This window comes from Aquarana catesbeiana, linkage group LG04 (assembly GCF_042186555.1).
Source record: "Aquarana catesbeiana isolate 2022-GZ linkage group LG04, ASM4218655v1, whole genome shotgun sequence".
Taxonomy (NCBI): domain Eukaryota; kingdom Metazoa; phylum Chordata; class Amphibia; order Anura; family Ranidae; genus Aquarana; species Aquarana catesbeiana.
Genome location: NC_133327.1, coordinates 653,872,682 through 653,887,889, shown reverse-complemented (window position 1 = coordinate 653,887,889; position 15,208 = coordinate 653,872,682). Strand labels below are relative to the sequence as shown.

At 39.5% G+C, this 15,208-nt stretch overlaps 1 protein-coding gene across 3 annotated transcripts in view; it reads right to left on the bottom strand.

Moving 5' to 3' along the window:
- CAMKMT (calmodulin-lysine N-methyltransferase) overlaps positions 1 to 15,208 on the bottom strand; it is a 685,679-nt gene that overhangs the window by 194,780 nt on the left and 475,691 nt on the right. For all 3 annotated transcript variants that reach the window (XR_012244021.1, XM_073628476.1, XM_073628477.1), the window contains one exon: positions 4,329 to 4,389. Coding sequence is in view for 2 of the 3 variants with exons in the window: in XM_073628476.1 (XP_073484577.1) it covers positions 4,329 to 4,389 (61 nt within the window). In the remaining variant the exon portion in view is untranslated. The remainder of the gene's footprint in view (positions 1 to 4,328; positions 4,390 to 15,208) is intronic.

The window sequence follows — 15,208 nt, the reverse complement described above, 5'->3', positions numbered from 1 at the left end:
CTCTGGAGACCTCTACCTGGGATAAGAGGTGGAATGCAGTTGGTATCATTCCGCATGGGACAGGGGCGAGCACTACAGAGGAGGCATCGGCTCTTGCTCCTTATTACAGCTCCAACTTTACATGTAGTCCTCTGCATTGCATTCTGATGCTCTGGGATGGCGGGTCAGCAAGCCCAGACCGCGATCTTCCAGTCCCATGTCCACATATACTGGTAGATCATGATCTACAGGTTGCTGACCCATGTTGTAGACAGATCAGGGAAAAGTTTAAAGCTTATGTCCATCTTTGCTATCACTTTAAGTAGTGCGTTTGGTCCAAGCTGGTCCAATGGTGTCAAAAATAATCATGGATAAATGCAAAGGAGAATCCGTTTTACCCTTTTCGCATAATTCATCTCTTACATGGTCTAAATTTACTTTATTGTAAGATTCTGATCATTCTTAAAGCAAAAATGATTTCAAGAGTAAAACTACAATTACCCCTGTAAAGAAAACATAATTATACATACCCACCATACTCTGCACAGATGAACTTCAATATCTTCAAGAGCTACTGCTGCAGAAGGATCTTCTTCAAAAGACACACTTCCGGGAGTTTCAGATGCCTGCTCATCCGCCAAAAGCTGTGGCTCCTTCTGCCAGCCCTTGGGTCACTGTAGGCTACAGAAGTGGTATAGGGGCCAGCAGAAGGAACCACAGCCCTCCGCAAGGGACCAGGCATTTAATACTTCCAAAAAAATTAGTCAAATAATGAAGATTCTCTGGGTACACTAGCTCTTGTAGAGAGTGAAGATTATGGGGTTGAGTTACTAATGACATAAAGGCTGTTCACTTTACAAGGACATTTTTCCCAGAGCCTAATGAATGTGGTGAGGCTTTGCTGACTTCCATAATTCAATCACATGCAAGCACAAATCTTTTTTTTTTTTTTTTCCTTGCATGTAACTGGGTATAGTTTGCAAAGTGAACTTTCACTACATTCACTCTGGGGAAAATTCCCTTGCAATGTGTAACTTGCCTTGCAAAGTAAAAAGCTTATTTGCCTTTAGTAAGTCAATCCCTATGTCTTCTTAACAGAGCAAGCCTTTGTTTTACTTTAGAATTTAGCTGCATTGTTGATCCTACTGCATTTTGGGTGCCTTAAAGGACATGCTGCCGTCTTGTTAAAAATGTTCAAATTTAATCAAGTGCACAATGCATTGTTTCAGCAACTGTCAAGTGCTCAGTGACAGTTATAAAACAAACCTTGTCTTACTACAAAAGAGAAAGAAAAATGTGGCCACATGATCTACCTGCCAACAAAACTGGTGCAAAACATTTCTTACATTTGCTTAAGGGCTCGTTCACACCATACATGCATGAAAACTGATGGGAAACCGCACAGATTTTACTTGCAGAGACATAAGTTTACTTCATTTTTAAGTGTTGCTGAATATTGAGATAACTCTGGTCTAAGACCTTTTTCTACACTGCATCCCTTAAATATAGTATTTCATTCTAATCATAGCGTATTGAGATTTCTATAGTGCCAAAACACATTTTTTTCTTAAAAAACATATACATTTTATTTTACATACATTAAAAGTAGATTATCCATATACATCAAAGCATTACAATTAGTAGTTTCTTCCATATAAACTACACTGTTGTCCCTCTACATGTTTTGCCGACAATGGATTCTTATGGAGGAGTGTTGCCCAATTCTTTTTATATATAAGCTTGGTATTTTTGGTCTTTGAATTCCAAGGTGGTAATTAAGCAGCCATAGAAGGAGCAATATGGATCTGGTAATGCTGTATATTAAAGTGTTCCTAAACCCAGGACCCTGCATTCACTATATCTGGTCTCCCACAGTACACAGAACATGGAAATGCAATTATTTTCGTAAATATAAACTGTTAAATACCTTTTCTCATCAGCAGTATATAGAAATCTTTTGACTTCTATCAGTTCCTAGTAAAGCTTGTAGGAGGAGTTTTCATTCTCCCCTGACCCTCTGTCTGGACAGTGCTGATTGGCCCTGTGCTGATCACATGCACCCTCCCAAGAAAAAAAAAACTCTCTAGCAATACACGCCAAACTGAGCATGCGTCCCCTGGCTCTGTAAATATCAGGTTATTTTTTGGAGACAGTGGAAGAAGAGGAGGATCAGAGAGACAGGAGCAAATAGCCTTTATACACAATGCAGAGGATTAACTCCTGTGAGTATAACAAGCATGCTTTACTGCATAAAAAGACTATAAAATAAATATAAAAAGATAAATATAAAAAGATTTTACTGTTGTGGGTTTAGTAATGATTTAATATCAATTGCCCAAAAAGTTGGGGAGGAGGAGGGATGAGCCAGACTTGCCCAAAGCATTACAAACTACAAGTGGTCTATCTTGTAATAAAACAGCATGTATCGTGTGCAGGTTTGTCCTAATGGCATCCCCGTCGCTCCAGTTTACTTCAGTTTTCATGCATGTGGACATCAGTTTTTATGTAACTTGACATCAGTTTTCATGCACGTCAGTTATGTCCCCTATTCACACCAATGTTGATGTCATGTCAGCTTTTTTTCTCGTGCAAAAAACTGCATAACATGTTGCAGATTCCTGCGCAGAAAAAATCTGCACGGTGCGGTGTGAACAGGGTACACAGAGAACAATTGTTTTTTTGGTGCCCTTGCAGAACACGTGCAGAAAAACTGACATCTCTGTGCCATGGTGTGAACGAGGCCTAAAGAATAAATAATGAACAATTATAAACTGTCTTTTAACCACTTTATTACCGGACATTATTACTCCCTTCCTGCCCAGGCCAATTTTCAGCTTTCAGAGCTGTCACACTTTGAATAACAATTACTCAGTCATGCAACACAGTACCCAAATTAATTTTGTATATTTTTTGAGACAGATAGAGTATTCTTTTGGTGGTATTTAATTACCACCTTTTATTAATTGTTTTTACTCTGATATAACATTTTTGCAAATAAGTAATCTTTCTTCAAAGATTTTGGACAAAATTAATTCTGCTACATTTCTTTGGTAAAAATAAATCAAATCAGTATATTATGAAGTCTGTGTTGTGACAGTAACAGAGTCTACAATCTATGGTATTGGTAAATAAATATATATATATATATATATATTTTTGTTTTTTTTTCTCAAAGAAGCCTCCAAAGAAGCCTGCGCGTGATTGCTCTGTCAGAGCTGACAGAGTGATCACATGATCAAGAACCACTCTAACTGGTTCTTGATTGTCAGTGGGGACCCCAGCTCTCATTGACGGCCGGAATTGAGGGCCAACAGCTGAATGAGTTATAGTGGAGAATTACTAATAAAATGCCCTTGGCACGGGGGATTGTACCGGTGGAATGTTAATATCTAGAACGTGGACAGGAGTGGTTACTTAGGCTTTTGTGAAACTTATTTGACGAATGTGCTGGAAAATTTTTGTAACATTCTGTAAAATTGCCCTGCTCATGTGTACCTTTCCTTTTGCTAGTTATACATTGATCTGAGTAGCTGCCATTTTTGTTTTATTTAGGGACCTGATGGCTGCCAAAAATGTTGTCTATGGTCAGCTTTAGGCAATACCAGTGGGCAAATAATATCACTGAATTTATTTCAGATGTTGATTAGGGATGTTGACTGCAAACACTAGAAGGGCAAATTACAAATTTCTACATTAACTACCATTAAAATATTATGGTACATCAAGTAAATAAAAATGTGAACGTCATATCAAAAAGACTTTACATTATTGATTTAAGATGTGTACTTGCTACATATAACCTGTGTGTTATCTTTGAGGTCTGCAAGACTGTTGAGAAGTTTCGAGTGCATTTACAGTTTGCTTCTCACCAGTGGTTGGTAGTACACCTGGCCTTTTTAAATTTGAATTTTCTGGAGCAATGACACCTCACCGGGTATTAAAAGTAAGAAAATACATAGTCTGCTGATATGGGCCCTGCCTGGCACCCTAGCTAAATGATATGGTATTTTAGTATTGCATAATGCTAAATATTTCTAATGGCAGAAGAGAGTTTACCAAATGCCTGTTATTCTATCTGACCTTCACAATACACATTGATTGACTGAAGACTCACTTTTGTTTCCCAAAAAATCAAAGTGAAATAAAAGGCCTGAAGTGGAAATCAGAAGGCTTTGACATATGGCAAAGCTTGCTGTGCAATATTAGTACCTACAGGCCGTTTAGCAATCTTTGTCAAGAGCAACACGTTGTCACCTTGCACTTTCCTTTTCATGCATGGATATTATGGTGATTTTAATCATAGCCAACCTAATGGCTGTGAACGACTATACGTATTTTTATTTTCTTACCGGAACATGTCTTTGTGTTTAAGACAGTAGTAGGCCAGTACCTCTTCTGAGGGCCAGATACCTACAAAATAAACACATGCGCATTTCATTAGTGGTAGGCAAAATAGTATGTTCATCAACAATAGTCATTCAAGCCATGCAAATAAAGCTCAATCCATTGTTAAAGCGTAATTCCATCTTTATTTAAACTGCTTACAAACTTAACGTGTAGGTATAGCCAAAACTTTTTTTTTCTTTAGTTTTGAGTAGAGGAGAAGGATTAGAACCATTTACTTCTGACTGTATCCTGTTAGGGAGATTCACCCTTTCTGTCCTTGCAACCACTGCCGCCGAAACAGAAAGCAATGGGAAATCCCACATTTTACAGTAACCAGAACAAGAGGGTAAGTCCTCCAATGGAGACACCTGTTCTAGTGACAACTGAAATTCTTGTTACTACTTCCTCTTACTTTCTGTTGCATCTACGGGACAGAAAGTAAAGGGAAATCTTCCCAGCTGGACACAGACAGCACAGATATGTTTGTTCAAAGTAAACAGGTTACCAGTATAGAGCTCAGGCATGTTGGGACACTGAGCTATCCCACCAGGAAGCTGTCAAAGCCAACAGCCAATCATAGGTGGTGAAGGATTCCCTGGCCTGTAGCCGTACATAAGGGGCATGTATGTGTGGCTACGAGGCAGAGAATGCCTCCACCGTCTGGGTTCATCCATAGCTGCTAAAAAAAAGTCTTTTTAGGTATTATAATGTACGCATAGCCAAACTTTTTCTTCAGTTTTGGATGAAGCAGGGAAGGTGACCCCTGTCAATTTATTATTTGCTGTCTGCATCCAGTTGGCAAGATTTCCCTTAAAGCCTCGTACACACGATCGGATTGTTGGCCAACAAAGCCGTGGACTTTTGTCCAAAGGGCGTTGGCCCAAACTTGTCTTGCATACACACTGCAAGGAATTGACTGCCAACAAACACAAACGTACTGACGTACTACATGTTTTTTCAGCTCTTTAGCACCACCTTTTGGGCTCCTTCTGCTAATTTTGTGTTATAGAAGTTTGGTGAGTGTTGATTCGCGCTTTTCATTTCAGGCTTTTCATTTAGTGTGCGCTTTTCAGTTCGTTTCTGAACGGCTGTTCGTCAACCAGACACGTTGCGGAATCGGAGGAGATAACGTGTTATTTATTATTGGCCTTGGAGTTATTGCTTACACATTATTTTTTTGGTTGAATAATAATGATTTGATTTGGTATATTTTTGGATGCATAGAATGCACTTTTTGATTAAGTTCTATTGGCAGATAGCATGTCTAATTTTATTTGTTTTCTTTTTTTAATGCACAATAAAAAAATTGTGTAGAATAATACTTGGCTATGTGTTTTACTTCAAATGACAGTTTGGGAGTAGGCAGTTACATTTAAAAAAATACAATGTAAAATTGACAAGGGACACCAACATAGTTCTTATCTTTGATCTTAAAAACTACGGGATAATGGTGTTGTGGTAACTTGACCAAAAAAAAGCAAAAAAAAAAGCATAATAATATTATTCTTGAGATCACTAGAAAAAAAGCTTTTGAAAATCCCTTTGCAATAACTTCATCAGTATCGCCAGCAGAGCAGCTTCATTATTATCCCATCAAAGAAGAAGAGAATTGTGCGCTGCATTTTGAGATTTCATAATTTGCTGCGTCATGGATGTAAATTCTCCATTACGAACGCTAGTTTACAAAACCGACCACTTCCAGCTCGTCCTTGCTTCCGAGCATGCGTGTTTGTACTTTGGGCTTTTGTACGACTGACTTGTGTACACACACTTGTAAAATCAGACATTTGTCCGTGGAAAATTTTAAAACCTGCTATCCAACATTTGTCTGCAGAAAATCCAACAACAAATGTCTGATGGAGCGTACAAACGGTTGGATTTTCCGCCAACAGCCTGTCATCACACATTTCCCGTCAGAAAATCCGCTCGTGTCCTAGAGACGCAACAGAAAGTATGGGGAAGTAGCAACAAAGTAACATGAATTTTAGTTGTCACTGGAACAGGTGTCTCCATTGGAGGATTTACGCTCCTGTTCTGGTGACCATTAAATGTAGGATTTCCTATCACGTTCTGTTTTGGTGGCACACTTTGGTCACAAGCTCTTCACTAGTAACAACCTGTTTGCAAATAAGCTAGGAGATACAAAGCCTGCAATCAATGGGAAATTATAGGAAAATGACTGAAGTCAGAATACCCTACGATTCTCCGGTCAACCTCAGCAGTTTATTAGCCAACTGAGCTACAGCAGAGTTCCTGAAGGGGGGAAAAAACTCTAAAAAGACCTGCTAGATTGTATGATGCTACAATATTTATCAGACTTTTGCTGGCCGAATTCCAGCCAGCAAAAGATTGGGAGCATGTTCTCAATTTTTCGGTCAGAAAAAGTTCCTATCCGAAAATGCGATCGTCTGTAGCAATTCCAACGCGCAAAATTCCTACGCATGCTCGGAAACAATTTGACGCATGCTCGGAAGCATTGAACTTCATTTTCTCGCCTCGTCGTAGTGTTGTACGTCACCACGTTCTTGACGGTCGAAAGTTCAGCGAACTTTTGTGTGACCGTGTGTATGCAAGGCAAGCTTGAGCGGAATCCCGTCAGAAAAGCCATCATATCATTTTCCGACCAAAATCCCGATCGTGTGTAAGCAGCATTACAAATAACTGATCATATAAACATGACATTCAGCTCATCTATACCTATCATTTGGGGGCAAAATATGTTTGGAAACTTCACACTGGATGCAAATGGGGGGAAGGGAACGGGGGAGAAGCCCTTTTGGGTGAAAAGTGAGAGGGGAGTTGCTAAAGAAGACTGTATAGTGACTATTTGCTACAATAAATTGGGACCCAAGTGATGATATTGGAGTGCGGAAAGTTCCTGTTCGTTCATGTGTTGGAGTGTGGCGGCTCCTTGACTCAACTGCACCTGGCACAGAGACTAGAGAAGGAGCAATGCTTGGTGTGGAGGAGATTATCTTCATCCATGCATAATTATATCCATTATAAATCTGGTTTGACCTCATCTTAAATATGCAGTTAAGTTTGGGTCACCAATCAACAGAAAGGTTGTTCTTTAAAGCGGAAGAAAACCCATCAATTTAAGAGTTTCAAAAAACAGTAACATTTTCAGCACCTGTCGGGAATGTAACTGTCACATGGGTTGTGCTCTCAAACTGTCAAACCATTCAATGGCTGGTGACATAACTTATCACATGTGCAGAATCATGCCACTTGAAGATTAAACAGAGGCCAAGATGGCAGCTTCCTTGGCTGGAAATGATAGGAGGGTTTAATTCTGCTTTAACTAGAAAGAGTTCAGAGAAGGGCAACAAAATTATTAGGAGGGTTGGAGGACCTCATTTATGAGGAACAATTACAAATATTACATTTATTCACTCTACAGAAGAGGAGATTTAAGGGGATATAATTACAATGTACAAATATGTCAATTGTAATGATTTAAACTGTAGTAAACAGGTCCTGGCGAAGACAGGTGGCCACAATTTAAGAATGGATGAAAAGAGATGTATTCCTAAACTGAGAATAGTGGAAATGAAGATCACATTTTTCCAGGTATGTTGTATTAGTTGAAGGTCAGGCTACATACTGTATTTAGATTTTTTTCCTCAGTCACAATAGTATACAGGGCAGTGGGAATCCTTAAATTGCATTAGAGGTTGATCCAGGCAGGGTCAGCAATGATTTTTTTTTCAGCAAATTGGTCTATGCTCATAGGGTTTGTTTTTTATGCTTTCAATCTTATCAACTATATAACTCTGTAAAGTTTACCATACAAACACAGGAGGAATTAGTGCCAATAACCAGAATGGCTTTAGAACAGAATGGAGTGATATGTTGTGATTGAGCATTCACACCACAATTAGTCTATGTTTCCACTATTGCGACCCCAAAGTTGTGCGATTTAGAGGGCGAGTTTGAGTGCAGCTTTGATCCAAGTTTACACTCTCTGGATCAAAGTCGCATCAAAGTAGTGCAGGAACCTTTTCAATGTTGATTTTCAAAGTCACATAGATTGGAACGGGTGCCATTCAAATCAATGGGCTTTGACTTGTCAAGCGACTTGATGTGTCCAAACCTCCAATGCAATACTCCCAATGCACACATTACTGCACAAACGGCTGTATTTTAGAAAGGGTGCAGAAATGACCATCGGCTGGAACCGAATATAATCATGAAAAAGTAAGTGTCACCAGCACACCAGGATCTCCAAAAATGGGTCCAAAACTTCAAAAAAATCGGTGTTTCGGAGCCTCGCAGGACCCCTTCTTCAGGCATGTGACAAATTGTGATACAGACAACACACTATTTAAAGAACCATTCACCAATCAGTGCAAAGAGGAAATGACCCCAGACCTGCCCCCCGACACCGAATTACGTCATATTTCCGCCATAGACATTCCTGTTTGTTTGTCATTTAAATAAAATGAAACAGCCATCAAGCTGTCATAACTATTTTAGCCAGAGCGTATTAGTATGCTACTGTAATATTTATCTAAAACTAATTGTATTCTCCACAGGCAACTAACCTGCGATCATAGCCTTATCTGACGTTTCGTCCTTGTACACAAGCATACCAAATTAAGCTGGCCTGATGGCGGTGAGATACTACTTATCCAAACTGATGGTCCATAATCCACCAGGTGAATTTCTTATTGAAGGTCTACAGTTTATCCTGGAGAGCAATTTTTTCTCATTCGAAGGAATGAAGTATGCCCAAATCCGTGGTACAGCCATGGTTAGCTCAGCAGCCCCTTCATTTGTTAATCTGTTCGTTGGATACATGGAGGAACATCATATTTACCATATGTCTCTTTTTTCTGAACACGTCAAGTGTTGGCTAAGATACATTGACAACAATTTTTTAATCTGGGATGGCGAGATTTGTATTTTTCATGAGTTTGTGGCATTTGAACATGATATTCCCTGGCATAATATTTAACCCAGAAATGTTCCAGGATAGTATTACCTATCTGGATGTTAGAATTACTAACTAGCAGGGCACATTACACACATCATTATTTTCAAAACCAACTGACAGGAACACGATGCTACATTACCAGAGTGCACATCCGAAACATCCCTGAGATAGCTTACCCATCTCCCAGTTCAAAAGGGTGATACACATCTGCTCAGATGAGAGTGAGAGAAATTCACAACTAAAGGCCATGTATGGTAAACTCGTGGAGCGAGGGTATCCCACCACGACACTAGACAAGGCGCTTACCAGAGCCACTTCAAATCCGGTAAAAACCAACAAGACAGCCGATAGGCCTTTGTTTATACATGGTTTCAATCAGGAATCAGATCGTATTAGGCAGGCAACCACATGCAACATTAACATTTTTATGGCTGACGGCACGTTGACCGCCAGTATTAACCCCTTTCCCCCCGGAAGAATTTACCCCTTTCCTGACCAGGTCATTTTTTGAGATACGGCACTGTGCTGCTTTAACTGACAATTGCACGCTCATGCAACGCTGTATGCAAGAAAAATTTGGCACTCACAAATAGAGCTTTCTTTTGGTGGTATTTGATCACCTCTGCGGTTTTTATTTTTTGCACTATATCCCTTTTTTTTTTTAAACTAATTTTTTCCTCAGTTTAGGCCGATATGCATTCTTCTACATATTTTTGGTAAAAAAAATTGCAATAAGCGTATATTAATTGGTTTGCACGAATGTTATAGCATCTACCAAATAAGGGATAGATTTCTGGCGTTTTAATTTTTTTATTATTATTTTTTTACTAGTAATGGCAGCAATCAGCGATTTTTATTGGGACTACGATATTGCGGCAGACAAATCGGACACTTTGGACACATTTTTGGGACCAGTGACATTTATACAGCTATTTTTTCCCCCTTTTTTCTTTTCTTTTTTCCTTTAGATTGTTTATTTTTATTTTTATTTATATTTATTTCTATTTTTTTTCATCTTTATTTTTTCATTTTTATTTTTACTATTTATTTTTTTAATTTTGATTTGTCATTATAATTTTATTTTTTCCACTTTTATTTTAATTAAATGTTTGCTTTGTTTTTTATTTGGTTTTGGTGATTTATCTATTTTCTTTTCTTTTCTATTTTTTTTATTTCATCTTTCATTTATTCATTTTTCCTTTTCTTTTTCTTATTATTGTTTTCATATCTTTGAAGTGCAGTTGCCATGATTCACTTTCACATTTGGTCTGCGCTTGTCTTCCTTTACAGTCCCAGCGAGCTCCCTGTCTGTTTGCAGACTGCCTCCGGTGTCATGCATGGCAACAGCAGACGGCGGCATTGATGTACAGATCCCTCTAGGGCGCATGCACACACCGTGCCGCCGGATTGGAGCAGAGAGACAAGCCTTTGTCAATCACCTAGAAACACTAGTACACAGCCAGGCGGAAGTATACAGAGGGCAGAGAAACGTCAGATAAGGCTACGAACGCAGGTTAGTTGCCTGTGGAGAATACAATTCGTTTTAGATGAATATTACAGTAGCATACTAATACGCTCTGGCTAAAGTAGTTATAACAGCTCGATGGCTGTTTTATTTAAATGACAAACAGGAATGTTTGTATGGGTTCTGCCACAGGTCTATGGCGGGAATATGACGTAATTCGTTGTCAGGGGGCGGGTCTGGGGTCATTTCCTCTTTGCACTGATTGGTGAATGGTTTTTTAAATAGTGTGTTGTCTGTATCACAATTTGTCACATGCCTGAAAAAGGGGTCCTGCGAGGCTCCGAAACATCACTTTTTTGATACTATGTGATTAAAGTTTTGGACCCATTTTTGGAGATCCTGGTGTGCTGAGGACATTTCCTTTTTTAATGTGTCCAAAGTCGCACGACAAATCGCACTAGTGGAAACAAAGCCTTAACCTAATTCTCTTTTGCAGCTTTGATTTTACCATTCCTTTACATTTCTTTTCTTTTGCCTGTTAGCCTGCTCCCACTTCATCTATTTGTAACAAGATGAACTGACATAGTAGGAAAAGCCTTAGGATAACCTAAAGCTGGATATAGACATGTGGTACAGAAACTATGGCTGTGACAAGGTAAAATGCCTAGAGCTCGCTTGCTTGTTTTGCAGTCTTTGTTGGGCAATGCACTTTAATTTGCTTAAAGCCAGACTTCAGGGAGATAGAAAAGACAAAAATGAACGCAGCTCTGTATTTGTATACATATCCTAAATGCAAGCAGTTAAGGTACCTTAACTTTGTATAATCCACTTGCCGTCCCTGTATAGCAGAGCTCAGGTTCAAGTAAGAAAAAGCAGCACAAGCATTTAATCGTTTCTTTTAGTTTTGTCAAAGTAGACCTGAATGTGTAAAGCCTCGTACACACGATTGGATTTTCCGACGGGAATTGTGTGATGACAGGCTGTTGGCGGAAAATCCAACCGTTTGTACGCTCCATCAGATAATTGTTGGCCAACTTTCCGTGGACAAATGTCGGATGGCAGGTTTATAAATTTTCAGCGGACAGCGGTATGCAGTCAGATTTTCCGATCGTGTGTACACAAGTCCGTCGAACAAAAGTCCAAAGTACAAACACGCATGCTCGGAATCAATGCTCACCAAACACAACATTAGCAGAAGGTGCCCAAAGGGCGGCGCTAAAGAGATGAAAAACCACGTAGTACTTCACTACTTTCGTGTTTGCTGGCCAACAATTGTGAGCCGTTTGTATGCAAGACAAGTTCCTGGCCAACGTCCTTCGGACAAAAGTCTGACGCTTTGTCTGTGGAAAATCTGATCTTGTGTATGCGTGTTAGTGCAGTGCAGTACATTGATTCCAAATGTCAACTTCATGGTCCTGTAGCACAAACTATGAGAGACTATCTTTGTTATTGGGTTCTTTCTAAAGGATAAAACAAAATCTGGCCCATACAATGCCATCTCAGCATGTTGACAGAAGGAGAAAGTAAAGTGACTAATAAATTAACCCCTCAGTCTCTGCTTTGATTTTCTAGTCACAGCCTAGGGAAGGGACAAGAACTGCAGCAGAGATTAGATTGTAAGTTTCTGATCAGCGATTTACATATTGTACATTCACACCAGTCCCTGACCTTATGGAGCTTACAATCTAATGTTCCTATATCACATGCATACTGTATATAAACATAATAGTGCCAACTTAAGGAGGAAGCAATTACCAGCATGCCTTTGTAGTGTGGGGGGAAATCTATGCAAGCACAGGCAGATGCAGGTAATGTTGTGGTTGGGTATCAAACCAATGACTCTAGTGCCACAAGGCAAAAGTGCTGACCACTGTTGTGTGCTGTGTTGCAAAGTTCTTTTAAATCTCAGAGCTAGATTGACAAAAATACAACTCTCTTATATGTACAAAAGTAAAGCAAAATTGGGCATAACTTTTTTATTAACTTACATAGGTCATTCAAATTTCACATGTTGGTACAGTAATGCCCTGTACACACGACCGGTTTTGCCGTCGGAATAAACTCTGAAGGTTTCTCCGACGGAACGCTGACGGAATTCCTCTCAAGCGGTTTTGCCTACACACGGTCACACCAAAGTCCGACCGTCTAGAACGCGGTGACATACAACACGTACGACGGGACTAGAAAAGAGAAGTGCAATAGCGAGTAGCCAATAGCTTCCGTCTCGTACTTGCTTCAGAGCATGCGTCGTTTCTGGTCCATCGGAACAGCATACAGACGAGCGGTTTTCCCCATAGGAATTGGTTCCGTCGGAAATATTTAGAACATGTTCCATTTCTAGGTCCGTCAGAATTTTTGAAAAAAAAAGTCCGATGAGGCCTACTACACGATCGTTATAGACGATGAAAAGCTTCCGTCTGACTTTTTCTGTCGGACATTCCGCTCGTGTGTATGTGGTATAACTCTCCCTCTTAGTAACTCTTCTTCTTTATTGCAGGCAAATAATGGATTCCAAGCAGAAGCAATGTGCAGTCATTGAGTTCTTGAGGAGGGGGGAATGCAGGCTGTCCGACATCCACAGAAGGCTACAGAATATTTACAGAGATGACACTATTGACAAGAGTCACCAATGACAAGATGTCATCTCCGTAAACATTCTGTAGCCTTCTTTGGATGTTGGACAGCCTGCAGACCTCTGCAAAAACTCAATGATGGGAAGTTGCTTCTGCTTGGAATCCATTGTTTGCCTGTAACAAAAAAAGAAGTAGAAGAGTTATTATAAAGCAGGGGTGCTCAAACTGTGGCCCTCAGAGCCTTTTGATGTGGCCCTCGATCTCAAACTAAGGAAGCGCACTTCTATTATATCCTGCAGGTTTGATGCACTTTCTCTTGCTGAAATCGCATCTGAATTTCTAAATGTGGGAGTTTTGGTGAGCATTCAGAAAGTGTACCACATACTAGAAGTAAAAGAATTCTAAAAAAGAAGTCTATGGCAAAGCGCAGCTAAGCCAAAGGAAAGTCGCAGGTGCACTGCACTGCACCTGCTGTATGGGTAAACCGCACCGCATCAGTTTGAAAGCAGCCTTATGGGGTGCTCAGGACAGTAGGGCCTCATTTACATTTATGGTTTGGGGGTAAAACACCATAGTTGAGATGTGTTTTTGCCACACCCCGCAAACATTGGTGTAGTGTCAGGAGTCGCAGCGGTCACTCCGCCTCATGCTCTAGGCCCGTGAGGCCTCCCTGTCACATTCTGTTTTACACTTGGATAGGAGGGGTGGCATATACAGGAACCAATCCTCTTAATTTTCATCCTGAATGCCGCTGGGAGGGAGAGGAGGAGAAGCCAGTTTTTAGCGGTTGCAGTGAGGAAAATGTTCATTAGGCTAATCAAATTAAAAAGTTCAAAATGGTGAACCATTTTATTTAATTGGGGCCTACGACTGGTTACCAAATCCTTTAATTGGCCCTCGCTCTTCAAAAAGGTTGAGCACCCCTGCTATAGTAAGTTAATAAAAAATGTTGTGTCCACTTTTGCATTCCTTTCGATACAGCCGTTGTATTTATATGTGAACTTAGTGTAGCTGTTTGCTTGGAGTTCAGCTTTAAAGACCTATAGTGGTAGTTTTCCCATTGTTTATTCATGCAATATGAAAATCCCTGTGAAATCCGTTTGGCAAAATAGCACCAAGGGAGGTGATAGGCTTCAGATGGGAATTGACAATGGTTGGAAGATGGGAAGCTCTGGGATGTTTAGTTGCAACGGAGGAAAAAAAAAAAGATACTGTACTGTATGACGTGTGGCCAGCTTGTCTCCTAACCTTTAGAAAGAACCCAATAACAAAGATAGTCTGTCATAGTATTAGCTACAGGACCATGAAGGTGACATTTGAAATCGCTGTACCGCACTGCACTTACACTTAAGATTGATAAGATAAATACATACGTACAGTCAAGTCTACAGAATGGCTTTCTAAGATCACATGACAGCTCGAAGGCTATTTAGCATATATAATTCAGGGCTACTTTGACAAAACTAATAGAAGAGATTGTACTTCAATCATTTATAGACAAGCTGTATTTTACAACACATCTCTGCAATTAAGGAAGATGTCCTTTATATTTATGTAATGACAATTAATTTGTCTTGCACATAATACATGAAGGCTATTTTTTGTTGCTTAATAATGCATTACAAGAATTTTATAGTATACAAAAATGTTGACTTCAAGTCCGTAGATGTTCCGCATGTATTTTTATTTTACAAAGAGCAAAACAAAACTAGTACACAGGATCTAAAGTACAAAAATGATTTTATATGCAAGCTCAAGAAGTACACAAAAAATGGTAACAAGCTTAAATAAACATCAGCTTTTAGACAAAAAATTAAATATGTTTGATCAGCGTTAAAAAAAAAAAAAGATAAGTACATTACACTT